The 27,061-nt window shown below is 41.4% G+C and overlaps 1 protein-coding gene across 2 annotated transcripts; it reads left to right on the top strand.

Annotated features, from left to right (window-relative positions):
- Positions 1 to 200: 200 nt before the first annotated feature.
- Positions 201 to 25,421, top strand: ZNF84 (zinc finger protein 84). Of its 2 annotated transcripts, XM_039472382.2 has the most exons (5): positions 201 to 362; positions 5,601 to 5,778; positions 10,399 to 10,525; positions 11,176 to 11,271; positions 19,096 to 25,421. In XM_039472382.2, the coding sequence occupies exons 2-5, from the start codon at positions 5,764 to 5,766 to the stop codon at positions 21,072 to 21,074; spliced, it is 2,217 nt and encodes a 738-aa protein (XP_039328316.1). In that variant the 5' UTR covers positions 201 to 362; positions 5,601 to 5,763; the 3' UTR covers positions 21,075 to 25,421. The 2 variants fall into 2 exon arrangements, with proteins under 2 accessions (XP_039328316.1, XP_074258081.1); XM_074401980.1 differs by lacking the exons at positions 201 to 362; positions 5,601 to 5,778; positions 10,399 to 10,525 and having other exon boundaries at positions 11,182 to 17,134.
- The last annotated feature ends 1,640 nt before the right edge of the window (positions 25,422 to 27,061 follow it).

Here is a 27,061-nt window from a genome sequence, read left to right as displayed (position 1 = left end):
TCAGAAAACCTTGCGAGCCTGTTTGGCGTCACCGCGTTTCCCGGCGACAGGCGCTTCCGGACGCGGGGCACCCTGGGAAGTTGAGTTCGCGCGGACTCCGTCCTCGGCGCATGCGCACATACACTCTTGGCAAAGCCTGCAGGTTGCGCTTTCTTCCTCTTTGTCCTCAGGTGCCACGTGAGAGGGGAGTGTGCGCGTGCGCAGGCCCCGACTCGTCCCGGCCCGTGCGGAGCCGCCGGGAGCGCACAGAGACCGACGGCTCGGGCGCGTGCGCGGGGCGCGGTGGCCTGGTGGCGTCACGTGATCGCGGGCCGCGGGCGCGCGGGCGCGGGCGCGGGAGCGAGTCGGCGGCGGCGTCTTTTGTGAGTTCAGCGCGTTCCGCGCGTTTATTGCGGGGCGGGCGCCGGGTCTTCGGGGACGGCGGGGGAGGCGCGCGGGAGCGGCCGCGGGGCCTTCGGCTTCCAGGCCTGGGACGTCCGCGCGCGGATTCGGGGCCGGGGCTGGGTGGGGCCGGGCCGGGCGGCGAGGACGCCGCGGCCGCGGAGCCGTGCGGGTTCCGGGCTGTGGCGCGGGCACGGCCTCTCCGGAGGCGCCGCCCCTGGGCGACCTTTCGGGCGGGCGTGCAGGCGCCGGCGGGGGCCTCGGGGGCGTCCGGCCGGGGCCCGCCCCGTCCTCCGGCGGTTCCCGGAGGAGCCGCGCCCGCCGCTGTCGGAGGAGGGTCGGAAGCGCCGGGACCGCGGTGCGGGCCCCCAGACCTGGCCCTGTGTTTTTTTAGTGGTGACATTTGACTGTTTAAAACATTTTAATGTCTTTTCCCTTTTGTATCATGTGTAGCGAAATCTCCCCTCAGATTATACATACATTCATTCACCTGTGGCTTTTTTAAAAAATTTTTTGAGACGGAGTTTCGCTCTTGTTGCCCAGGCTGGAGTGCAATGGCGCGATCTCGGCTCACCGCAACCTCCGCCTCCTGGGTTCAGGCAATTTTCCTGCCTCAGCCTCCTGAGTAGCTGGGATGACAGGCACGCGCCACCATGCCCAGCTAATTTTTTGTATTTTTAGTAGAGACGGGGTTTCACCATATTGACCAGGATGGTCTCGATCTCTCGACCTCATGATCCACCCGCCTCGGCCTCCCAAAGCGCTGGGATTACAGGCTTGAGCCACCGCGCCCGGCCTACCTGTGGCTTTTTAAAATGCATTCTTAGGGTTTCCATTATTTTAAATTTTAACCCATCTGGAGGTAGTTGTAATGTATGAAATAACTGTCTTTATTTTCTTTCGAATATTCTATTCATTAAATAATTTTTACTCATGGCTTTGAAATGCTGTATTTATTGTATGCTGACTCTTGCATATTTAGACAGTTCTGCTTTTTTCCATCTGTATAACCTCTCTGGAGCCAGTGTCAAATGTTCTAATGATTATAACTATGTTTTATAGTGGGCTTGTTCACACTCATTATTTTGTATTTCCAAAAGTGTCCAGGCCGGGCGTGGTGGGTCATGCCTGTAACCTACTCTGTAGGCTGAGGTGTGAGGACCACTTGAGCCCAGGATCAAGGCCGCAGTGGGCTATGGTTATGCTATTGCACGTCAGCCTGCACAGCAGAGTAAGACCCTGTCACAAAAAAAAGTGTCCAAACTGTTCCTGAAGCTTTTTTCTTACACATAAACTTTAGAATTGCTTGTTAAAGAAAAAAATTTTGAGATTATGGACTTGAATGAGTTATGTAAATCATCTGAGGTCAAATTATCTTTACAATATGAAGTCTTCCTATCCCAAAACAAAATCTAATTATAAATTTCTTTAATTCCATTTTTATAGTTCTCATTGGTGTTTTTAGTATGCTTCATATGGGTCTTGATATTCCTACATATTTTATTTATTTTTAAAATTATGGGTAGGGTTTTTTTTTCCGTTATTTTATATAAGTTGTTGATATTATAGAAATAAGGTTATTGGCCTGGAAAGATGTTCTTCACAAAGTAGGGAAAAAAACAAAAACAGTTTTAAAATGTGACCGTATACTTCCATTTTATGAGCAGTATCATAATAGTTTCCATCATCTCCAAATTGGTTACCTGTGGTGAGAACATAGATAATTATTTCTTATTTAACTTGTGTAGATTTTTTATATTTTGCCATCATATTTTACTTTTATAATAGTTATGTGACTGTGTGTCAGCTTCTGTTCTAAGATACATGTATTATCACAATCTAAGGTGTAAATGATTCATTTCTTGTATAACTGGGAGAAAAATGCTGTGTTTTTCTGCGTTGGCACTGAAGTTTGAATCACAGAAAGGCATGAAAAAGAAGTGCTGCTTGTTAGTATGATGCAGGATTGAGGCAGGCTGTCCTTCATTTGTGTTTTTGTGGAAAGTAGTGACTGTCAGTGCATGGGAATAGGAGGTGATTCCAGGATTTATGTTGTGTGTTTGTGCATGTAGATATGCACAAATGACATTATGATTTTAGTAGTACATGCTTTGAATATAGCAAGATAGAGAAGTAACATTTGAATTTTGCTTTTTACTAAATGTGCAATCACAAGCACGTTTTACAATCACTCTGTGTCCCAGTTTCTCTCTGTAAAGTGGAGATTATGTTAAATGCCTTACAGGGTTGTGGATAAGAGTTCAATTTAAAATACTTAGTAAGGGCCGGGCGCGGTGGCTCAAGCCTGTAATCCCAGCACTTTTTGAGGCCGAGGCGGGTGGATCACGAGGTCAAGAGATCGAGACCATCCTGGTCAACACGGTGAAACCCCGTCTCTACTAAAAATACAAAAAATTAGCTGGGCATGGTGGCACGTGCTTGTAATCCCAGCTACTCGGGAGGCTGAGGCAGGAGAATTGCCTGAGCCCAGGAGGCGGAGGTTGCGGTGAGCCGAGATCGCGCCATTGCACTCCAGCCTGGGTAACAAGAGCGAAACTCTGTCTCAAAAAAATAAAAAAATAAATAAATAAATAAATAAATAAAATACTTAGTATATAGCCGGGTGCGGTGGCTCAAGCCTGTAATCCCAGCACTTTGGGAGGCTGAGGCGGGTGGATCACGAGGTCAAGAGATCGAGACCATCCTGTTGAGGTTGGTCCATGTTGAAATGTTGACCATGGTGAAACCCCGTCTCTACTAAAGATACAAAAAAAAAATTAGCTGGGCATGGTGGCGCGTGCCTGTAATCCCAGCTACTCAGGAGGCTGAGGCAGGAGAATTGCTTGAACCCAGGAGGCGGAGGTTGCGGTGAGCCGAGATCGCGCCATTGCACTCCAGCCTGGGTAACAAGAGCGAAACTCCGTCTCAAAAAAAAAAAAAAAGACTTAGTATATTGTGTCACACATAGAAAGCACTGGAATGTTAGCTGTAACAGTTATTACAAGGCCCTAGTCACTTTCCTTTTAATGTCTCATTTGTTTCTTAGACTCTCACTGTGAGGTCTATTTTATCCTCACCATTTTAGCAAATACAGAAATTGAGGCTTTGAAGGCAAGAAAGGAAGGGGAAGAAAAACAATAACCACAATAAACATTAAATGTATTCAGTTTGTCAGTTAAAAGACAGATTGGACTGGGTGCAGTGGCTCACGCCTGTAATCCCAGCACTTTGGGAGGGCAGATCACGAGGTCAGGAGATCGAGACCATCCTGTCCAACATGGTGAAACCCCATCTCTACTAAAAATAGAAAAAAAATTAGCTAGGCATGGTGGCACGTGCCTGTGGTCCCAGCTACTTGGGAGGCTGAGGCTGAAGAATTGCTTGAACCCAGGAGGTGGAGGTTGCAGTGAGCCGAGATTGTGCAGCTGCACTCCAGCCTGGTGACAGAGTAAGACTCCGTATCAAAAAAGAAAAAAGATTGTTGGTTTGGATTTTTGTTGCGTAGACTGGAGTGCAATGGCGTGATCCTGGCTCACTGCAACCTCCACCTCCCAGGTTCAAACAATTCTCCTGCCTCAGCCTCCCGAGTAGCTGAGATTACAGGGGCATGCCACCTTGCCTGGCTAATTTTTGTGTTTTAAATAGAGACAGAGTTTCACCATGTTGGTCAGGCTGGTCCTGAACTCCTGACCTCAGGTGATCCACCTGCCTCAGCCTCCCAAAGTGCTGGGATTATAGGCGTGAGCCACCGCGCCTGGCCGGTTGGATTTTTTTTTTTTTTTTTAAACACCAATAAATTTGAATTCTCAGTTGCTCGTAAGAGACAAACATAAGGATGCTGAAATTTTAAGTCGTTGAACAGATGATAACGTACCAGGTAAATACCAAAAGAATGCTAAAGCCAGGTGTGGTGGTTTATGTCTATAATCCCAGCACTTTGGGAGGCTGAGGTGGGAGGATGGCTTGAGCCCAGGAGTTCGAGACTGTCCTGGGCAGCATAGCGAGATCCTGTCTCTACAAAAAAAACAAAAAACAAAAAACAAAAAACCACACACAAAAAGTTAGCTGAGCATGGAGGCACACACACCTGTAGTCCCAGCTACTTGGGAGGGTGAGGCAGTAAGATCCCTTGAGCCCAAAGTTCAAGGTTGCAGTGAGCTATGATTGTGCCACTGCACACCAGCCTGGGTGAGAGAGCAAGAGCCTACCAAAAAAAAAAGACTGACGTTGCAGACTTCATCTAAGATAAAATAGATTTTAAGGCAAAAAACATTATTTGGGATCTGAAGCATTGTTAACATCCTCTATTTAACCTCTGTGCATCAAACAACATAGCCTTACACATATAATCCAAACATCAGCAGAATTACAAGGAAAAACTGACCAACCTATAGTCATACTGTGAAATTTTAACCCATTTCCTTCTGAAATGGATAGAATTGGCAGACAAAAGTTAAGGACGTATTAATACAAGATTTTATTAGGAAACTAAGGCTCAGAATGGTGAAATTTGTGTTTTTGCCAAACATCTTCTAGCTTGTAAAGGAAAAAGTTTGATTGAAACTCAAAGCTATTTTAATACAAATCATATAAACTATTAAGCTGATTTGCATTTCAGTGTTCACAGTGAATATTGAGTGAATCTCACAATTATTTTATTTCTGATATATGTATATATTATGTGTGTGTGTGTGTGTGTATATATATATATATATAAAATTTTTAAATTTTTTCTGAGACTGAATCTTGCTCTGTCACCCAAGCTGGAGTGCAGTGGCGCTGTCTTGGCTCACTGCAACCTCTGTCTCCCAGGTTCAAGCAATTCTCCTGCCTCAGCCTCCTGAATAGCTGGGATTACAGGTGCGTGCCACCACACCCGGCTAATTTTTGTATTTTTAGTAGAGACGGGGTTTCACCATATTGGCCAGGCTGGTCTCAAACTCCTGACCTAGTCGATCCACCCACCTCAGCCTCCCCAAGTGCTGAGATTACAGACGTGAGCCACCCCACTCAGCCTCTGATATTTCTTTATCTGTTTGCAGAGACATAGGCTTCCACTGTTCTATTTTTACTATATTGTTTCCCTGAGAACCCTGTTTCAGTTATATAGAAAGCACACCTCTGGCCTTAGGTAATCATAAATTCAAAGTTCCTAGCAAGAGAGAAAAAGATTCCATGTGCAATGTGAATATACCAGTTGAAGTACATTTGTCTCAAAGTCCACAGATCATGGTCCCTACAAATAAGCCTGCTCATGTGAGATAAGAAAGGAGTTCTTGGAACCAGGAATTCGTTCTCAGTGTAGAAGACCTAGCCAAGACCTCACTCCAGAGTCGTGGGTCAGATTTCAGACTTGCTAAGCGTCTCGTACTGCAGCAGAAAATGACCATGTTACAGGTAAGTTGATCGTTTAGTTCTCACTTTTTCCCCAGGGAATTAAAAGAAATGTATAAGCCTTCCAGTGATAGAGAAGTTTAAATAGTTAAGAAATCGGAGGAAAATAGGCTCAGAATAGATGATTAGGATTGGAACAAAATTGGCACAATGATATATTAACTATTGGACCATGACAGGTTCTTAGAGTTGAATATTTATAGCATATTTAAAGCCATAATATCTTTTTACTTTTATTTTTATTTATTTATTTTTAAGACAGGGTTTCACCATGTTGGCCAGGCTGGTCTTGAACTCCCGACCTCAGGTGATCCGCCCGCCTTGGCCTCCAAAGTGCTTGGATTACAGGCGTGAGCCACTACGCCCGGCCCTAAAGCCATAACATCTTACATAATTATTGCATTGAGCCACAGCCCCTGGCCAGATGGATGATTTTATTGGAAGCTGCAAAATGGTGACATACTACTTTTATCATTTCTTCTTATCAGCTGGAATACTGTTTTCTAGCATGACAAAATATATCTAGGCACAGTTTTTAATTTTTTTTTTTTTTTTTTTTTTTTGAGACGGAGTTTCGCTCTTGTTACCCAGGCTGGAGTGCAATGGCGCGATCTCGGCTCACCGCAGTCTCCGCCTCCTGGGTTCAGGCAATTCTCCTGCCTCAGCCTCCTGAGTAGCTGGGATTACAGGCACGCACCACCATGCCCAGCTAATTTTTTGTATTTTTTAGTAGAGACGGGGTTTCACCATGTTGACCAGAATGGTCTCGATCTCTCGACCTCGTGATCCACTCGCCTCGGCCTCCTAAAGTGCTGGGATTACAGGCTTGAGCCACCGCGCCCGGCCCAGTTTTTAATTTTTTTAATTCCAGACCTGCAGTTAGCCATTTCTACAATAAATGGTATCTGAAATTTTGTTAATTAGAAGAATTTTCTTGCCAAAGCATGGAAATACACTATGTTTTTGCATATTGACTTTGTATACAGGAATTTCTTAAGCCCACTTATTAGTTCCAGTGATTTTTCTTTAGATTTGATTAGATTTTTATATTAACAAAAACATCAGAAATAACTTTTTTCTCCTTTCTGTTTAAAGAGACATGGTCTCACTCTGTCACCCAGGCTAGAGTGCTCACTGGAGCCTTGAACTCCCGGGATCAAGCACTCCTCTCACCTCAGCCTCCCAGATAGATACGAGCACAGGCATAAGCTACTACGTCCAGCTAGTTTAAATTTTTTTTTTTTTTTTTTTGGTAGAGACGGGATCTCACTGTGTTGCCCTGGCTTGTGTGGAACTCCTGGCCTCGAACAGTTCTCCTGCCTCAGTCTATCAAGTAGCTGAAATTATAGGCATGAGCCAGCACATCTGGCCGAATTATTTTATGTAAATGTTTGGAAGAATCACCACTAAAACTGCCTAGATTTTGTATTTCCTTTGAAGGAAAGTTAAATTGTGGGGTCAGTTTCTTTAACAGTTACAGGATTAATTCAGATTTAGTTTCTTCTTGTCACGTTGGGCATGTCGTTTTTCAAAGAATATAACTATTTCATCTGTATTGTAAAGTATATTGGCACAAGTTTAGTAGCTTTATTAAAGTATGACGTCAATGAGTTCCACCATTTTAATGTGTAATTCAGTGATTTTTATCTAAACTTATGCTGTATGACCATTCAGCACAATCTGGTTTAGAAGATTTCCATCACCCTAAAACAATCTTTGTGACATTTTTGGTCAATTTGATTTCCATCACCCCAAAACAATCTTTGTGACATTTTTGGTCAGCTCCTCTTCCCACCCCAGCCTAAGACAATCATTAATTTGCTTACTCTTGGCCAGGTGCAGTGGCTCACGCCTGTAATCCCAGCGCTTTGGGAGGCCAAGGTGAGTGGATCACCTGATGTCAGGAGTTTGACACTAGCCCAGCCAACATGGAGAAACCCCGTCTGTACTAGAAATACAAAAATTAGCCGGGTGTGGTGGCAGGCGCCTGTGATCCCAGCTACTTAGGAAGCTAAGGCAGGAGAGTTGCTTGAACCTAGGAGGCAGAGGTTGCAGTAAGCCAAGATCACACCACTTCACTCCAGCCTGGTGACAGAGCAAGACTGTGTCTCAAAAAATTTCACTGAGTGTGGTGGCATGCACTTGTAATCCCAGCTCCTCAGAAGGCTGACATGGGAGGATCACTTGAACCTAGAAGGCAGAGGTTGCAGCGAGCTATAATCATGCCACTGCACTTTAGCCTGGGTAACAGAGCAAAAACTCTGTCTCAAAAAAGAAATAAATAAATTTGCACTATCTGATTTGCTTTTCCCTTTAAGTAATGTGATTTTTTTTTTTCTTTCTAGCTGTTTATGATTTGTCTGGGTATGGATTTCCTTACATCTATTGTCTGGCATTCACTGAACTTCTTGAATTTGTTGGTTTATTTCTTTTGCCAGTTTTGCAGAATATTCAGCCATCATTTCTTGGGAATGTATTTTCACCATGCTCTTTCTTTTCTCTTTTCTGGACTCCTATGACACTCATGTTAGATTCTTTGGTATTATTTGATAGTGTCCTGAGGTCTGTTCATTTTTAAGTCATTTTCTCTCTGTTCAAAACTAACAGTTTCTATTGATCTGTCTTCAAATTCACTGACTCCTCTTAAAGTGTATCATGTGCTATTAGGGTCAAACTTGTTTTTTTATTTTCCAGTGGCATTCTAGATTTTTTAAGGATGTGTGCTTATGTTTTCTTTTTATCTTAGAAGACTTTGAGACAGAAATCTATCTTGATCCAAAGTCTAGTCACCTTTCTAAAATCTATGTTTTTGTTATATCACTCCCTTCCTTGTGAAGTCTTTCATGGCTAACTGTTGGCAACAAGAAGGTATCCTGGCCAAGTTAACCACATTCTGCCCCAGCTCCTACTGTGGCCTTTAATCTAATCACTGTCCAATTCCTCATTAGCCTGTTAGACTGAGGTGTTTGCATCTCCTCAGTCCTCACAGTTTTTTGTTTTTTCTTTTTTAAATCAGAGCTGCTGCCTCCCTGAATACCTTTCCTTTTCTTTGTGGAAAACAACATATTCTAAAACGTATGTAAATGTTAACCTTTTCCATAGAGCCTAACTTGACACTCAAATAGAGCGAAGCTCTCCCTGCTTTTTATCTACACTGTACTCTTGTTTCTCTTAGTTATTACAAGTTTGTTTTATTTGTAAGTGTGCATGTTTGCAGCCCTCTGTAAGACAATGGAACTTTTGAGAGTATTATTTTATTATCTTTCTCCTTGGTATTTTTTGTATTGGTTTGTGTTTGAGGTGGGGTCTCACTCTGTCACCCAGGCTGCAGTGCAGTGGCGCAGTCACAGCTCACTGAAGCCTGGGTCTTCCCACCTCAGCCTTCCAAGTAATTGGGACTACTGGCAATGTGCCATTGTATCCAGCTAATATTTTTATTTTTTATCTTTGTAGAGACAAGGTCTCACTGTATTACTCAGTTTGGTCTCAAACTCTTGGACTCAAGTGACCCTCCTGCCTTGGCCTCTGAAAGTGCTGGGATAGGTGTGAGCCACCTTGACTATCCTGTTCTCTTTCTTTTGCTATTATCTCTTCCAGTGCCAAATATGAGGTTCAGTAAATATATTATTGGTGGTTCGGGGGTTTAAAGTCATCTATTCCAGTTCTCATGTATTCTGTGAAAGTTGTCAGAATCAAAATGGAGTCACTAGTGTTACATATTTTTTTAACCCTGACAAGTAGAGCTGGGAAGCCTGTAAAAAAAGGATTCTCACGCTTGCATGCCTGATAAAAATTATCACAAAAGACTGCAGAAACCACAAACTTGCACAAAGACCATTGAAGCCTTACACAGAAAATACCTTTATTGGGACGTCTGCCCAGCAGCTGCGTGTCCATCTTTGGACTGGTATATCCCTTATTATTGGTCTTTGTAACCAGGGATAACTGTTTCAAAACAATTATGTACTTCATTTTTTTTCTTTAAAAACTTTTGTTTTCCGGCCGGGCGCGGTGGCTCACGCCTGTAATCCCAGCACTTTGGGAGGCCGAGGCGGGTGGATCACGAGGTCAAGAGATCGAGACCACCCTGGTCAACATGGTGAAACCCCGTCTCTACTAAAAATGCAAAAAATTAGCTGGGCATGGTGGCGCGTGCCTGTAATCCCAGCTACTCAGGAGGCTGAGGCAGGAGAATTGCCTGAACCCAGGAGGCGGAGGCTGCGGTGAGCTGAGATCGCGCCATTGCACTCCAGCCTGGGTAACAAGAGCGAAATTCCGTCTCAAAAAAAAAAAAAAAAAAAAACAACTTTTGTTTTCCTTTATCTCCCTGAATACACATATGGTTTACTATGGCGTGTGTCTTCTCATTGCAATACTCTCTTCCCAAATAAACGTCATTTTCTTCTGGACAGCCTCTCTTTTTAATGTTTAGGTTAACAGTTGTATAAATGGAATGATGGAAGAACACAGAATGACGTTTTATCACACAAAATATACAAAGGTAGGGACGTGGTAGGCATTTTGTATAACTTGTTATGAGAATAAGATGCTCAAGCTCCAGTTTTTTTTCTCGCATCATACAGTGTTAACTGCTTCAGATTTACTAGGATTGTGATCTTACAGGAGTCATTCTCATTTGACGATTTATCTGTGGACTTCACGCAAAAGGAGTGGCAGCTGCTGGACCCCTCTCAGAAGAATTTGTATAAGGATGTCATGTTGGAGAACTATAGCAGCCTGGTGTCACTGGGTAATAAAAGCTTTCTTGAGTACCTTGGATTATGCCCAATGCATTGCCTTTTATTTTTAGTTGCTGGGAAGTTTCGGAAGCCTGTAGTTAGGCTTTTGAAATTTTTAATGATTTTGGACCTGAAATTTAGATCATAGTTGCTTGGACTATAACACCAACAAAGTATTTGGGTCTCAGCTTTCAATAATGAAGTCTTAAGTTTGTAACGCTGCCTGTGAGACTTAAGTATTAATAGTTTGACCTCATGCGTGTAACTTCCTGTATGTCACATATTATATGAAGTGCTTTACATATATCAGCTCATTTAATCACCAGAGCAATCCTGTGTGGCAAGTATAATTATTACTCATTTTTTCCTGATGAGAAAATAGAGGCCAAGATAAGTAACTTTCCCAAGAACTAACAGCTGCTAAATTAAAGAGCCTGGATGTAAACCCAGACTTACTGGTGCCAGGGCCTCTGAAGTACCTAACGGCTTTGTTCTAGATCCTGTTAGCCACCAGGGAGACCATTACTGTAACTTGGAGAATTACTTAACCTGTTGAGGTTCAGCTTTATCAGGTCAAGCCTGATGTGAAACCTTGCTCATCTTCAGAGGCCCTAAAGCCCAAGCAGTTGGGCCTAAGGCCTTTGTGATTTTCCCTGAGCAGGGTATGAAGCTATGAAGCCGGATGTCATCTTCAAGTTGGAGCAAGGAGAAGAGCCATGGATAGGAGATGAAGAAATTCCAAGTTCATGTTCTCCAGGTGAGTGTATGAGAACCAGGCAGATGGGAGAAAGTAGAAGTCCCATGCCATCTTGTCAGTGATGGGTTGGCATCTCTGAAATGTGCTTTAGAGATCTCTTCAACATCTCTAAACCTTCGGTGGTGCCTCAGAGCAACGACATTAGCTACTCAAGTAAGTCACATTCAGACGTAGCTTCTTTGTAGCTTATAATGAAATGCATCCTGCTTATCTTGGCCATGACTTTATTATTCTCTGTAACATCTGGTACCTTAACTTCGTGTTTGGTATTCTGTCCTCTCACATGTTTATCTCCTTCAGCTCCTCTTTCCCCTGTGGTCAAAGACATCTCCTTTTGTACACTGAAGCATCTTGATTTTGTCCTCAGTTTGGGTATCTCTGATGGCCAAAGGACCACTTTCCAAAGCCCCAGTCTGTTTAGTCTCATTATATTAGAAAATGGAGCCATCATTTCTCCCAATTTATCCTTATCCTCCCTTTAAAATTAGGTTCCTTTGTGTTTTTTTTTTTCTGCAGATTAGACACCATGGAGTATATGAATAATCCCTTTCTTTCTTTATTTTTTTTTTTGAGATGGTGTCTTTTTCTGCCACCCAGGCTGGAGTACAGTGGTGTGATCTCTGCTCACTGCAACCTCCAGCTCCCAGGTTCAAGCAATTCTCCTGCCTCAGCCTTCCAAGCAGCTGGGACTACAGGTGCATGCCACCATGCCTGGCTAATTTTTTTTTGTATTTTTAGTGGAGATGGGGTTTCACCATGTTGGCCAGGCTGGTCTCAAACTCCTGACCTCATGATCTGCCCAGCTTGGCCTCCCAAAGTGCTGGGATTACAGGCATGAACCATCGCACCCAGCCGAATAATCCCTTTCTACTATCCTTTCATGTTGTTTTAAAGTTTTTTTCTATTTGGAAAGTATCTTCTTAATTTAATTTTATTTATTTTGAGACAGAGTCTTGCTCTTTCACCCAGGCTGGAGTGCAGTGGCACGATCTTGGCTGACTGTAACCTCTGCCTCCCGAGTTCAAGCAATTCTCCTGCTTCAGCCTCCCAAGAACATGGGACCGTAGGCACCTGCTACCACAGCCGGCTAATTTTTGTATTTTTAGTAAAGATGGGGTTTTGCCATGTTGGCCAGGCTGTTCTCAAACTCCTGACCTCATGATCTGCCCTGCTTGGCCTCCCAAAGTGCTGGGATTACAGGCATGAACCACTGTGCCCAGCCGAATAATTCCTTTCTACTATCCTTTCATGTTGTTTTAAAGTTTTTTTTCTATTTGGAAAGTATCTTCTTAATTTAATTTAATTTTTATTTATTTATTTTTTTGAGACGGAGTTTCGCTCTCGTTACCCAGGCTGGAGTGCAATGGTGCGATCTTGGCTCACCGCAACCTCCACCTCCTGGGTTCAGGCAATTCTCCTGCCTCAGCCTCCTGAGTAGCTGGGATTACAGGAACATGCCACCATGCCCAGCTAATTTTTTGTATTTTTAGTAGAGACGGGGTTTCACCATGTTGACCAGGATGGTCTCGATCTCTCGACCTCATGATCCACCTGCCTCAGCCTCCCAAAGTGCTGGGATTACAGGCTTGAGCCACTGCGCCCGGCCTAATTTTATTTTTTTTGAGACAGTATCTTGCTCTTTCACCCAGGCTGGAGTGCAATGGCACGATCTTGGCTGACTGTAACTTCTGCCTCCCGAGTTCAAGCAATTCTCCTGCCTCAGCCTCCCAAGCACATGGGACCGCAGGCACCTGCTACCACAGCCGGCTAATTTTTGTATTTTTAGTAAAGATGGGATTTCGCCATGTTGGCCAGGCTGATCACAAGAACTCCTGACTCTGTGATCCACCCAACTTGGCCTCCCAAAGTGATGGGATTACAGGTGTGAGCCACCGTGCCTAGCTGGAAAGTATCTCTTAAAAGCCTTCCTGCCTCAATTTCACTTAAAAGTAGGTGCATGATGTCTCATTTCTGAAGTTCTCAAATTGCTGGATAGATCCAGATTCTAATATTTTACAAGCTGTCTTAATGATGCCACCATATTTTATTTTCTAAAGCATCCCTCACTACTCTGATCAGCCGAACCTCTTTACTCATTGTCTGCTATGTGACATTGACTTACTTCAGATTCGCTCAAAAGCAGACCCTAACATACGTATGTGAGTATAAGAACTTACTGGGGACATGGTCCCCACACATGTGAGAGAATGGGCAAGTCAGACCAGGAAGTGGTGGAGCATTAACACCCGTGAAGGATGGGCTGACACTCCAACTACTGCCCTGGGTGGTGGATGCTCAGTTTTGCTGAGCACCTTCTGAGGCACTGTGAAAATATTCCTCAGTCTTGACACTGAGGTACTAGGAATTTATTTCTAGTATTTATCTACTCCCAGGTATTTATCTACTCCCATCTCAGTGTTGAGGTTTGCTATGCCATGGTAAGTATCCAGGATGTCCAGGGTCCCTGCGTACAGACCAAACTTGTGCTTTCAGCCCAAGAAAGTTCTTGGTTAGAGAGTTGTGAATGCCTGGGGTAGATATCATGTCAGAAACTGTCAATCAAAGCTGCAGGTATCCTCTGAATTTAGCCGATGGGTATGGGTGAGACAGTGACAGCATCTGCTACAGGCTTGTAATCTCTTCTCTCTGGGACCTCCATTGTATGACACTGTTGTTGCCTGTTCAGTCATTTCTTCCTTCCCCCCATTCATGATCGGTTCTCAAGTGTTTTCAAACATGTAACATCTTGAACTTTTGATGGTATTATACTAGTTACCTAGAAATTCTTAATCCTTTTTATAGGAACTTGGTTTTCACTGCAGTTATATTTATGAAATGTTTCTTGAATACCCAGCCTAAATTGTTCTCACCTTTTTCTGAAGTCACATATGTGACCTGATCATAGTATATATAATATTTGGAACCAACCATTTAAAAAAATACTATAAGGGGCTTAAATTTAATATCTTCACTTTAGTTATAGAACATGCAATATTAAATAAATTTCTTTCCAAAAGCTTTGTCTTTGTTTTTATAGACAGGGTCTTGCTCTGTTGCCCAGGCTGCGGTGCAGTGATGTGATCATAAGTCACTGTAGCCTCAAATTCCTGGGTCCAAGTGATGTTCTTGCCTCAGCCTCCTGAGTAGATGGGACTACAGGTGTGTGCCAGCATGCCTGTTTCTTTCTTTTGTTATTTTTTGTTTTTTTAGTTTTGCGTGGTAAGACTGGGATTTGTAATTTGAGATACTTCTTGTAGTTTTTATGTGCCCTTGTTAGTTGAGATCCACTCACCTAGTGGGTTTTATCTTTTACTGAAAAGGATTACAAAGTAAGACAAGAAAATAAGTTTCCAGAAGCATACAGCTCAGTTAAGAAGATGAGACATTTGCGTTTATTTAAAAATTCAGCACTTAAACATGGAGCATTCATTTTGTTGTAAGGCAATGCAAAGCTGATTATCAAGATTACACAAATTGGGACTGTGCATCAGGGTCCCCAAATACCCCCATGTTCAGAGTCACCAGGAACACTCGGGACTCAGCATATTGTTGTACTTATGACTAAGATTTATTACAGTGACATTTTAAGGACACACAGCTGGATCATAAATGAAAAAGGTACAGACAGAATCTGGAAGAATCCATGTGCAGGTCTCCTAAGCTCCCTCCCTCCCATAAGGGTCAGAGTTTACTATCCTCTGCAACAAAAATTTAGTAGCATGTTTTTGATATTTCTGCTCAGGAAAGACCATTAGAGATAAGTGCCCAAGGTCTTTACTGAGAGCTGGTCATGTAGGTATTCTCTGCCTAACATGTGCTGATCATATTGTTTGTATGCAGTTTTGGCATAGTAAGCCACTTTTATCAGTTAGGAAATAGTAGGGACATTCCCGAAACCCACATTCTCAGATGCCAGCCGAGGGCCAATCTTGCAAGCAGGGCTTTCTGTGGATAGTAGTTTCAGACCTGATGCTCTTTTCTGCGCAGACTGCTTTAGGAGGTCAGAGAAAATGGGGTTTTTATTGACTTCTTTTATTTTTATGTTACTGTGCTAGGTACTGTGGGTATAATAGGGAGCATTAGAGATATATTTCCTGCCCACATAGTGGTTACTTGCTAATGGGAGAATAAAAAAAGAACAGGGTAGCAAGTAAGCATGAAAAATTTCAGATCCTGCTAAGTGTTATTGCAGAAGTAAATTAGAGGAGAGAATCTGTTAGTCTGCTCAGGCTGCCATAACAAAATACCATATTTAGGGGAGCTTAAACAACAAAATTTATTTCTCAGTTTTAGCGATGGAAAGTCCAAGATCAAGGTACCAGCATGATCAAGAGTTGAGGGCTCCCTTCCAGACTTGTAGACAGCCACCCTCTCACTGTGTATTCACGTGGCCTTTTCTCAGTGTGTGCATGTAGAGAGGGAGAGTAAGTAATCTCTCTGGATTTTCTTTCTTTCTTTTTTTTGTTTTTTGAGACAGGGTATCACCTAGGCTGGAGTGCAGTGGCACAGTCACGGCTTATTGCAGCCTTAACTTCCTGTGATCACGTCAAGTGATCCTCCCAAACAGTTGGGACCACAGGTTTACACCACCACACCTGGGTAGTTCAGAAAATTTTTTTTGGTACAGAGTTTTATCATGTTGCCCAGGCTGCTGTCGAACTCTGGGGTTCAAGTAATCTGCCCGCTTCAGCCTCCCAAAGTGCTGAGATTACAGAGGTGGGCCACTGTGTCTGGCCTTCTGTCTAGTTTTATAAAGACAATAACCCTATTTGATCAGGGTCTTACCCTTACGACCTCATTTAACCTGACTTCTTTAGAGGTCCTGTCTCCAAATACAGCCATGCTGGGAGTTAATCTTCAATATACAAGTTTTGGGGAGACACAACATGGAAAACCGAATTGTAGACATGAAAGATGTGAAATGAGCATGGGGAAAAGTGTCTCGAAAAGGAACGACCGATAAGAATATGTTAAGTCAGAAAATGACTGTTACTTTAAGAAACAGAAAGGAAGTCCATGTGGCTGAGGTCAGTATGCCAGAGAGATACAGGTAAGTTGGAGAGAGTGTGGGAACTAGATCATGTCTCAACTTGTAGGCAATACAAAAGTGTTATAATTGAGTGAAGAAATTTTGAAACGTAAAACCTTTAAAATTGTGAAAGTTTAATCTGACTGCTGAATAGACGATGTAATATCGGAAGCAGGTAAACCAATTAGAAGGGTATTTCAGGCCAGGCTTGGTGGCTCACTCCAGTAATCCCAGCACTTTGGGAGGCTGAGGTGGGCAGATCACAAGGTCAGGAGTTCGAGACCAGCCTGACTAATATGGTAAAACCCTGTCTCTACTAAAAATACAAAAATTAGTGTCTGTAGTACCAACTACTCAGGAGACTGAGGCAGTGAAATGGAACCTGGGAAGTGAAGGTTGCAGTGAGCCGAGTTTGGGCCACTGCACTCTAGTTTGGGTAACAGAGTGACACTCCTTCTCAAAAAAAAAAAAAGATATTTCATTGAGATAATGTGACAGTTTAGAGCAGAGCAAGTGATGGAGAGAGTGGGACTATTTGGAATGCACCACAAATGAGCAAACATAAGGCAATTTCATTTTTCTATTAGGAAAAAAATAAGGGGAAGACATGTAAATTTCAAACACATACTTAATAGTTCAATAGTGTGATTATATTTAACATGAGTATAAGTTTATAAGTATTTCATTTTCTGCTCCCGTATTTTCTGATACTGTTTTATTGAAACTTCCCATACATCTTAAAATTAATTTATTAGGCCTAACACAATGTTTGCAGTCCCAGCAATTTGGAAAGCTGAAATAGAATGACTACTTGAGCCCAGCCTGAGCAACACGGTGAGACCCCATCTCTACAAAAAAATTCTAAAAATTATCTTGAGCACGATGGCATGCACCTGTAGTCCCAGCTACTCAGGAGGCTGATTTGGGAGGATCACTTGAGCTGCAGTGAGCTATAATTGCACCACTAAACTCCAGATTGAGTGAGAGGGCAAGACCCAGTCTCAAAAAACAAAATTAATATGTTTATAGTGAAGTCTTGATTTCAACTCTCATATGTCTCCCTCAGTCTTCCTGAATTCAGTAACACCATAATCTACCAAATTGTTGAAACACTAAACCTAAGGATCATTCTTTTTTTTTTTTTTTTTTTTTTTTGAGAAAGAGTTTCACTCTTGTTACCCAGCAGGCTGGAGTGCAATGGCGCGATCTCGGCTCACCACAACCTCCGCCTCCTGGGTTCAGGCAATTCTCCTGCCTCAGCCTCCTGAGTAGCTGGGATTACAGGCACGTGCCACCATGCCCAGCTAATTTTTTTTTTTTGTATCTTTAGTAGAAACAGGGTTTCACCATGTTGACCAGGATGGTCTCGATCTCTTGACCTCGTGATCCACCCGCCTCAGCCTCCCAAAGTGCTGGGATTACAGGCTTGAGCCACCACGCCCAGCATCCTAAGGATCATTCTTGATCCTCTTTTTCCCTTTATTTTCTCCATACCAAATACATCAGCAAATCTTACTGATTCTACCTCCACCATATAATCCTACAAAAATATTAATAACCTTCAGTTGACCTTTAAATTTGTGGAATGTTTTCACATTACTGATTATCTTATCTCTAGGTACAACCTCACAAAAAGTTCTAAGTATAGATTTTTATTGAAAAATGGGCCCAGCATGTTGGCTTATGCCTGCAACCCCAACATTTTCTTAGGCTAAAGTGGGAGAGTTGCTTGAGCCCGGGAGTTCAAGAAGAGCCTGGAAAACATAGGGAAACCCTGTCTCTACAAGAACAACAGCAAAACTAGCTAGTTGTGGTGGTTGCATGTCTGTGTATTCTGGCTGCTTGGGAGGCTTATGTATAAAGCTCTCTTGAGCCTGGGAGGTTGAGTTTGCGGTGAGCCATTATCATAACAACACATTTCAACCTGGGCAACAGAGCAAGACTCTATCTCTAAAAATAGGTGTTTTGAAGTGCACTTAAACAATAGTATAAATGGTTATATCATGAGGATAATTGGAAGAGAGCTATATAACAAATGACTGTTGAACTGTCAGACTAATTTTAGAATGGGAACTTGGGTCTTGGGATAGTTTTAGTGAAAGTACACATGGATCTTAAAGTTCTGTGCTTGAACAGTTTAGATGAAAGATGATGTAGTTTTCAAAATGGTTTGCATTAAATAGTTTTCTTAATAGTAATGTGAAGATGTGTATGGCAAGTTTAAATAAAACTTTTGAATGAGAAAAACATGAACTATTTCTCATTCGTTAAGCTTGAAATGACTACCTAAATATGTTCATTTTCTTCTTAGTATTTACTACAGCATATAGTTCTGTTGTTTTAAAAATATTATTTCTTTATCTTTTCCATTACAATTTAAGTTTTATAGTGACGAGGACCTTATTGTTTCTCTTGTGTCTCTCGTACCAAACACACTACTTGGACATAGTATATACTTAGAAAGTATCAAATGAATTAATTACTCAAAACATTGGGTCAAAGCTTCTTCCATCCTTTTTGCTTTGCTTCTTATTGCTCTTCATGTGTTTTTTACATTCCGTGTTTAATAAACATACTTGCCAACAACCACAGGTGACTTAATCTTCAGTTACTTTCCTGTTTCTGTTTTTAGCATGTCCTTGCAATACCTAGAAGATGGTTATTATACTTGGAACTTATTTCAGACTAGAAAACTAAACCTTAAAAGCAGCCAACCCCTCAACATAGCATTGCTAGGTTTTTTTTTCCCCAGAAAGCACAGCCAAACATTTTTATTTTGTTTGTTTCCTTTATAGAAGTCTGGAAAGTAGATGATAACATGATGTGGCACGAGGATAACCCAGACCAGCTTAAAATTATAAAAAGAGGTGATGAATGTGATGCATTTGGAAAAAATTTCAATCTGAACATGAACTTTGTTCCTCTAAGTAAATCAAACAGTGATGGTGACTTAGATGGATTGATTTTAAAACATCATTTAGATTTGCTTATTCCAAAAGGAGATTATGTAAAAACAGTATCAGATGACTTTAATGTGTTTGATAATTTTTTTCTCCATTCCAAGCCTGAGGATACTGATACCTGGTTAAAATACTATGACTGTGATAAATTTAAAGACACCTATAAAAAGTCACAGATTATCATATATCATAGAAATCGTTTAGGGGAGAAACTGTATGAATGCAGTGAATGTAGGAAGCGCTTCACTAAGAAACCAAGTCTCATTAAACATCAGAGCAGACATATAAGAGACATAGCCTTTGGCTGTGGTAAATGTGGCAAAACCTTTCCCCAGAAGTCTCAGTTTGTTACACATCACAGAACTCATACAGGAGAAAAACCTTATAATTGTAACCAGTGTGGGAAAGCCTTCTCCCAAAAGTCACAGCTCACATCCCATCAGCGGACACATACAGGAGAGAAACCATATGAATGTGGTGAATGTGGGAAAGCTTTTTCCCGGAAGTCACATCTCATATCACATTGGAGAACACACACAGGAGAAAAACCCTATGGATGCAATGAATGTGGGAGGGCCTTTAGTGAAAAGTCAAATCTCATTAATCATCAGCGAATTCATACCGGCGAGAAGCCCTTTGAATGCAGGGAATGTGGGAAAGCCTTCAGCAGGAAGTCACAACTTGTTACCCATCACAGAACTCACACAGGAACAAAACCCTTTGGATGTAGTGATTGTAGAAAAGCCTTCTTTGAGAAATCAGAGCTTGTTAGACATCAGACAATTCATACTGGAGAGAAACCCTATGAATGCAGCGAATGTCAGAAAGCATTTAGAGAGAGGTCTAGTCTCATTAATCATCAGAGAACCCATACAGGAGAGAAACCGCATGGATGCCTTCAGTGTGGGAAGGCCTTTTCACAAAAGTCACATCTCATATCACATCAGATGACACACACAGGAGAAAAACCTTTTATATGTAGTAAATGTGGGAAAGCCTTCAGTAGGAAATCACAGCTTGTTAGACATCAGAGAACTCATACAGGAGAAAAACCATATGAATGCAGTGAATGTGGGAAAGCTTTCAGTGAAAAATTAAGTCTCACAAATCATCAGAGAATTCATACAGGAGAAAAACCGTATGTATGCACTGAATGTGGGAAAGCCTTTTGTCAGAAGTCACATCTCATATCGCATCAGAGGACACATACAGGGGAAAAACCATATGAATGCACTGAATGTGGGAAGGCCTTTGGTGAGAAGTCAAGTCTTGCAACTCATCAGAGAACTCATACTGGAGAAAAACCGTATGAATGCAGGGACTGTGAAAAAGCATTCTCCCAGAAATCACAGTTAAATACCCACCAGAGGATTCACACTGGAGAGAAACCCTATGAATGCAGTCTTTGCAGGAAAGCTTTTTTTGAGAAGTCAGAGCTAATTAGACATCTGAGAACTCATACAGGAGAAAAACCTTATGAATGCAATGAATGTAGAAAAGCCTTCAGGGAGAAGTCTAGTCTCATTAATCACCAGAGAATACATACAGGAGAGAAACCCTTTGAATGTAATGAGTGTGGCAAAGCTTTCTCTCGGAAGTCACACCTTATACCACATCAAAGGACACATACTGGTGAGAAGCCCTATGGATGCAGTGAATGTAGGAAGGCCTTCTCTCAGAAGTCACAGCTGGTCAATCATCAGAGGATTCATACAGGAGAGAAGCCTTATCAGTGCAATGCATGTGGGAAAGCTTTCTCCCAGAAGTCACAGCTCATCAATCATCAGAGAACTCATACAGTAAAAAAATCCTAGAAATACAGTTAATAGGAGTCTTTGATCATATCTTGGACTTTAGGAAATACAGTTATAACAGTTTAGACAGTCACATTGTGTTATGTGTCTGTACTCCATTAGAATGGGAACTATAAATGAGGTGGTGTATGGAAAGCTGATCAGAATTCATAGAGTAGAATGAACTGACAAATGCAGTATATCTTAAAAAGTTTTAAAATCCTAGTCAAGCCTTATATAGTAGAACATTCATAACAAGGAAGAATCCTATGAATATGAGAAAGCCTTCCAGAAGTCAAGTCTGCTAAGCTGTTAGAAATATTCCCACTGGGGATGAGGGAAAACCCCATTAATGCAGGAAATGAGGCAGTATTTTTAAGAAATGACAGTTCATTTTCCATAAGAAAATGTCCTTAGGAATGGAGTCCTGTTAAAGTACTCAACATGGGACAGTGCAACAAGTAACCACACTATTTTGTATTTTGGAGAATTCATATTATGGAGAACCTAACAATTTAAAGACACTGGGAATACTTGCCCCTCCATATAGTACTAGCAAGGGAAGCCATATACTTTTTGTAGACATGGGTACCAGAAATACCCAATTCTAAGAGGTTGACAGATGTTCACTTTGAAGTATTAAAAATATGCAAATAAATTGGTCATTGAAACATCTATAAGAAATTTCTTCCTGGTATTTGTGGCCTATCTTCCAGTGTCACATAAGCTTTGCATTTTGGGCTTACATATAATTTAATGTAATTGGGTGTATGAAATGCATATGCCTTATAGTGCCTCTGATGTCTGTGAAGACACACTACGTATTACTTGCTTTTGTTTTTTAACAATAATACAAAAAATGGAAACTCGTAACATGGCTTACTTGAATAAGTAGCTTAATTGATAACACATTTCTTTTTCCTTATTATAGACATATATAAGGGGGTATTTTGTTTTTACTGATCTTTCTATTCAGTAACCGAAGCCAACATTATGTAAGTTGTCTGCATCCTCAGAGTCTTGAGTAACAGTTTATATAAAATAAATATGCAAAGGCAGGAACCACAGAATAACCATAGTGATATATAACTGAATGAGCAAAATAATGATGTGTCGACTACATTGCAACACCCAAACTAAATGAAATAAAGTAGTACTGTATCAGATCTTTTTTTCATTTAGTGAGATGCCTCTGTACATTATATAAATGTGTCTTAAGTCATGTGTAATCCAAATACCACTATTTTAGTTTACTCTGATAAGGTATTATAGATATTTTGTGCTGCTATTAGGTTTTTGTGTTGCATAAAATATCTTGTAAAAGTTAGATGTATAAGTGAATGCAAAGTCACATTAATGAAGATGTAATGTATTAGGGAATTTTGTGCTAAAATTTTTTTTGACATTCAAGAAAGTGTGTTTTATCTTCCAGCAAATTTCTGTGGTTGCTGGAAAAGTACAGATTCTCCTGGACTTACAGTGGGGTTACATCCCAATAAACCTATTGTAAGGTGAAAACATTGTAAAGTCAAAAATGCGTTTAATACACCCAACCTAGCAAACGTCATAGCTTAGCCTAGCATACCTTAAACATTCTCAGAACACATTCTAATGCATATTCTATTTTGTAAAGAGGTGTTGAATATCTCATGTAATTATTGAATACTGAAAGTGAGAAACAGTAGTTGTATGGATACCATTGTAATGCTGAGAAACTGTAAGTCACATCATCTTAAGTCAGGAACTGTATTAGGAAACAAGATTTCCAATATTTTATCATTTGAAATATATTTCACTTTCTTTCACTAGTTGCATTATCTCCATGGAAAACTTCATATTGAGAACTTACCATTATATAAGTATGCCTCCGTTAAAATGCATGAGCCATCTGTTAGCTGAGTATGGATTTTTTAATGTTCTCTCAATAATGTTGCTTGACAAAGTTAATATTTTTGTATGCTGATGAAATTTAGAAAAGTCCGACATTGAGCTTGATTCCAAACTTAGAAAAAATGAAGACTTCTTTTATGTTCAAATTGTTATGTCAGTACGGTATATTGCATCTTTACCTTGAACAGTATTTTCTCTATTTTGCAACATTTTGGTTAAGTTGGAATTTTAAGTAGAATAATTTTCTAAACCAGCATACCAGGAGTTCAGCGGCCATATAATTCTGTCTTTCCATGCTATAACTTTAAAGCATCTAATTTTCCAACTGTTATTCATACTTAAGTGTATGACCTTCCTGGCCAGGCACAGAGGCTCACATATATAATCCCAGCACTTTGGGAGGCTGAGGCGGGTGGATCACTTGAAATCAGGAGTTCAAGACCAGCCTGGCCAACATGGTGAGACCCCATCTTTACTAAAAATTAAAAAAATTAGCCAGGCGTGGTGGCACCTGCCTGTAATCCCAGTTACTCAGTAGGCTGAGGCACGAAAATCACTTTAGGAGGTGGAGGTTGCAGTCAGTCAAGATCACCTGCGCTCAAGCCTGGGCAACAGAGTGAGTCTCTGTCTCAAGGAAAAAAAATCTTCCTACTTTTTAATACCTTGAAGTCATTTTACTAAATGTGGGAGACAAACTTCTGCAAATGAACAGTTACAGGGTGATGTTGTATTTTGTGATTTTTGCCCTATTTTTTCTTTCCATCTATTATCATTCTCTTGCCAACCCCAGAGATTGATTCATTAGGCCTTGGAAATTGTAGATTATTCCATTAACCATTAAGCAGTTAAACCTAATACTTCCTACACTAGATAATGGAACTTCAACACTAGCTTATTGATTCAGTGCCCCAAAGCAAAAATTTTTTCTAAACATCAGGTGTTACAGGGGGAGGGAGGACCGATGCTGACAACAGAGGTCAAGTTAAGAACTGATGGGGAGGTTCAAATACATTGTGCACTAATCACTGGAACTCACCATTCTGAAGTGCCATGAGAGCTCCGATTCTGAAATTAGAGATTTTTAGTGTGTTTTTGAAATTACCTTGGAAACCATAAAACTATGTCTCTCTGTTGCTACTTACTGGTTCCTACCACAAATCCTGCATCAAGAAGAAAGTTTTAAAGTTAAGAGTGGATTTTTATTTTATGGCACACAATAAGGTACTCTGAGGTAACGTGCTACAGGAGGCCACATACAGGAAGCATCACCTCTTGTTCTCTTACCATCTGGGTTTTCCCACTGACCTGGAATTGTGCACACTTCTGCAAAGGACAGTTTACATTGTTTTCCTTTTACTAGGCAGTGGGTTTTCTTTGAGGTCCAGACTGAATTTTGAAACCTGTACCAGGATTGCCTTCCGTTTGGTTTTTTCCTTGCATAATCTGACATCAGGATCTATGGACCCATATATTTGTGGAACTTTGGTTTCAAGAATATAACTTTTAGACCTTTGAGATAAAATGCACCCAGAGAATGCCAGATTTATCAAAAGTAACTTTGTAGCAGAATCTAGAGCAATAGGCATTTGGAATCTACATTTGAGACCTTCTCAGTCATTTGGTCGTTCCCAATATATGTTCAGGTTGCACTTTGAGAGGCCGTGTTAGTGTATCAGTAAGATTTCAGATGTTCAACACCTACCCCTGGCCGAACTGCTGATAATCTTGACCAACCGTCACCCTAAACTTGACCAACCATCACCCCTGCAGATGCATGCATGTTTTCTGTACCTTGCTGTAATCTTTTAGTCCATTTTTCATATGTATACATAGTGACTATTTTTAAATGCAACTCGGATTACACGTCTCATGTTGAAATATCACGTGGCTCATTGTGGACTTAAAAGTGTAATATTCTCCTTATGGAATGCAAGGACTTTTGTCCAAACCAATGCCTATTCACTGGTCCCTTCTGAAAATTTTTCTTCCTATGCAATATTTTCTTGCCTCTGTGAGCAACTTGTAATACTTTGAGATTTCTATTATGTCTTTTGCTTTTGCAAATCTGCAGTTGAAATGCCCTTGTTCCTTGTTAATGCCTATCAAATTTATATGAACCTGTACATGTGTATCTCACTGTGATAATATAATCATTGCATGTTTTATCTTTTCCACTTTAAAGCTTCTAGAGAGCTAGGACTATCTTTTTTGTCCACGTAATTTTAGCATCACAAGCTATATTTACATGTGGGTGCAGTGAGTGGCTATGTTTTCTACCACATGGAGAAACATGGTCTGCAGTGAGAGAGAAGAATGAAGCCATCATGGAAGCAAAATCAAGAGAGTCCTGATTGTGTTCCAGTACTGGGTTCTTCTGGTCTCGATGTCCAGATCCACCTCTGCCCTTTTCATACCTTGATTGTTGAATTCTTCTGTGGGATACTTCAGATAGCCTAATAAATTCTCATGTTTGCTTCATCTGGTTCAAGTTGTGTTTGTTACAACCCAAATATTTCTAACAGAGGAAATCAGGCTATGTCATAACTTGTTCTCTGGAAGTAGTTATGGAGAAGTTTGGGTGCAAGATGTCTATTTAGGATCAGTAGCTGTGAAATGATAGAAGAATAAATAAGAAAACATTGAGCTAAGGAAGAAGTCAATTTGCACGCATTTGGAGCCAGCAGGGACTTGTGAAACATGTAGTGCTCATCAGAGTGCCTCAGACTGAACCAGGATGTCCAGGCCTTTATAACCCTGCATTGCTCACTTAGTTGCCCAGAATCAGACTGCCCTGGGCAGGAAGCAACCCTCAGTGAGCAGCTCTTTTCAGCTGAGTCCAGTGTCACAGGTGGAGGCTTTCTGCTGATGACCCTCCCTGCCCTGGGCAAGTCCCTCCTTGAGGAACAATCTGAGTAATAATTCTTGTTTGTGGTCACACAGGCCATCCTTTCCACTGCTTAGATCCCCTTGTCTATGTTACATTTGGGAAGCTGTCGCTCTAGGATTATGGTGGAGTGCTGTCTGAGGAGAGACCAAGAAAAGGCAGATTTGTAGGACAGACCGCAGCCCCTCATGTTGCATTTGCTTTCTGTTATTCACTGTAGATGCTGGTCACACTCCATTAGCACCTCTGCTGACATAAGTGGCTTACGTAATAGTCTGTCCCAGACCCTTATTCCTTAGGGGGTCAGGGCTCTGGGTACCATGTCCTTTTCAGGTCTAAGTTGCCGTATTTGTCCATTTACATCCCATTGTGGCAAGGAGTGCAGAGAGGCACCTAGGGGGACCATCTGTGTCCCACTCTTCTTCCCTCCTACCCTGTTGTGTAACAGCAGCTGTACCTTCTGCTGATCAATGTCTGTGCCCCTGCAAAGAGTGGCTTTTCTGGAATGCCATTTCCTGGACACAAGGAGTACAGAGTTCCATGTTGTATCTGTAGCTTATAATTTAGAACACTCACTCTGTCCTCTGGTAAAAAGTGCCCCCCTTGGGACTAATCCTTGATGTTTGACTTTTATATGGTGCTGTGCTTTCAAAGAGGAAGAACACATGGGTTTGGGTATCACAGTGTGGAAGCAGGAAGGGCCTCACTTGCCACCATCACAAATGATCCTCTTGGACTTTCTACTTCCCATAACCACAACTCTGGGTTCCGCAGGGGTTCAGAGAGTGAATATTGCTCTGGGAGCAAAACTGTAGTTCTGTTGTTGTTCATTTCATGTATATTTATTTCATCGCCTACTTTATTTCACTTGATGTGAGTGCAAATGTACTTATCCTCTTTTCTGAATCGGAATAGAAAAAAATGCATTTACTGGATCAGTAGCCGTATATCACGTATCTGAGGGTGTATTAATCTCTTCTAGTGGAAATACCACATCTGGCCTAATGGCTGTGATCAGGACTACTACTTAGTTGAGCTTGAAGTTGAACTGCGGTTATGAGTAGTTTTTACTAGAGATATCTTGGGAACCATGACTCCTAAATCTTTTATATCCGGAAAGGTGACTGTAATCTCTATTACTCCCTCCCCCCAGAGAGTTCTTCTTATGTACCGTCTTGTGGGGATTGTAGTTTGAGGCATCTGCATGGGTTTTACTGCTGCAATAGCTCTTTTT

This window comes from Saimiri boliviensis, chromosome 7 (assembly GCF_048565385.1).
Source record: "Saimiri boliviensis isolate mSaiBol1 chromosome 7, mSaiBol1.pri, whole genome shotgun sequence".
NCBI classification, from domain to species: domain Eukaryota; kingdom Metazoa; phylum Chordata; class Mammalia; order Primates; family Cebidae; genus Saimiri; species Saimiri boliviensis.
The sequence above is the reverse complement of the archived record's forward strand: the minus strand, read 5'-3'. Positions and strand labels throughout refer to the sequence as shown.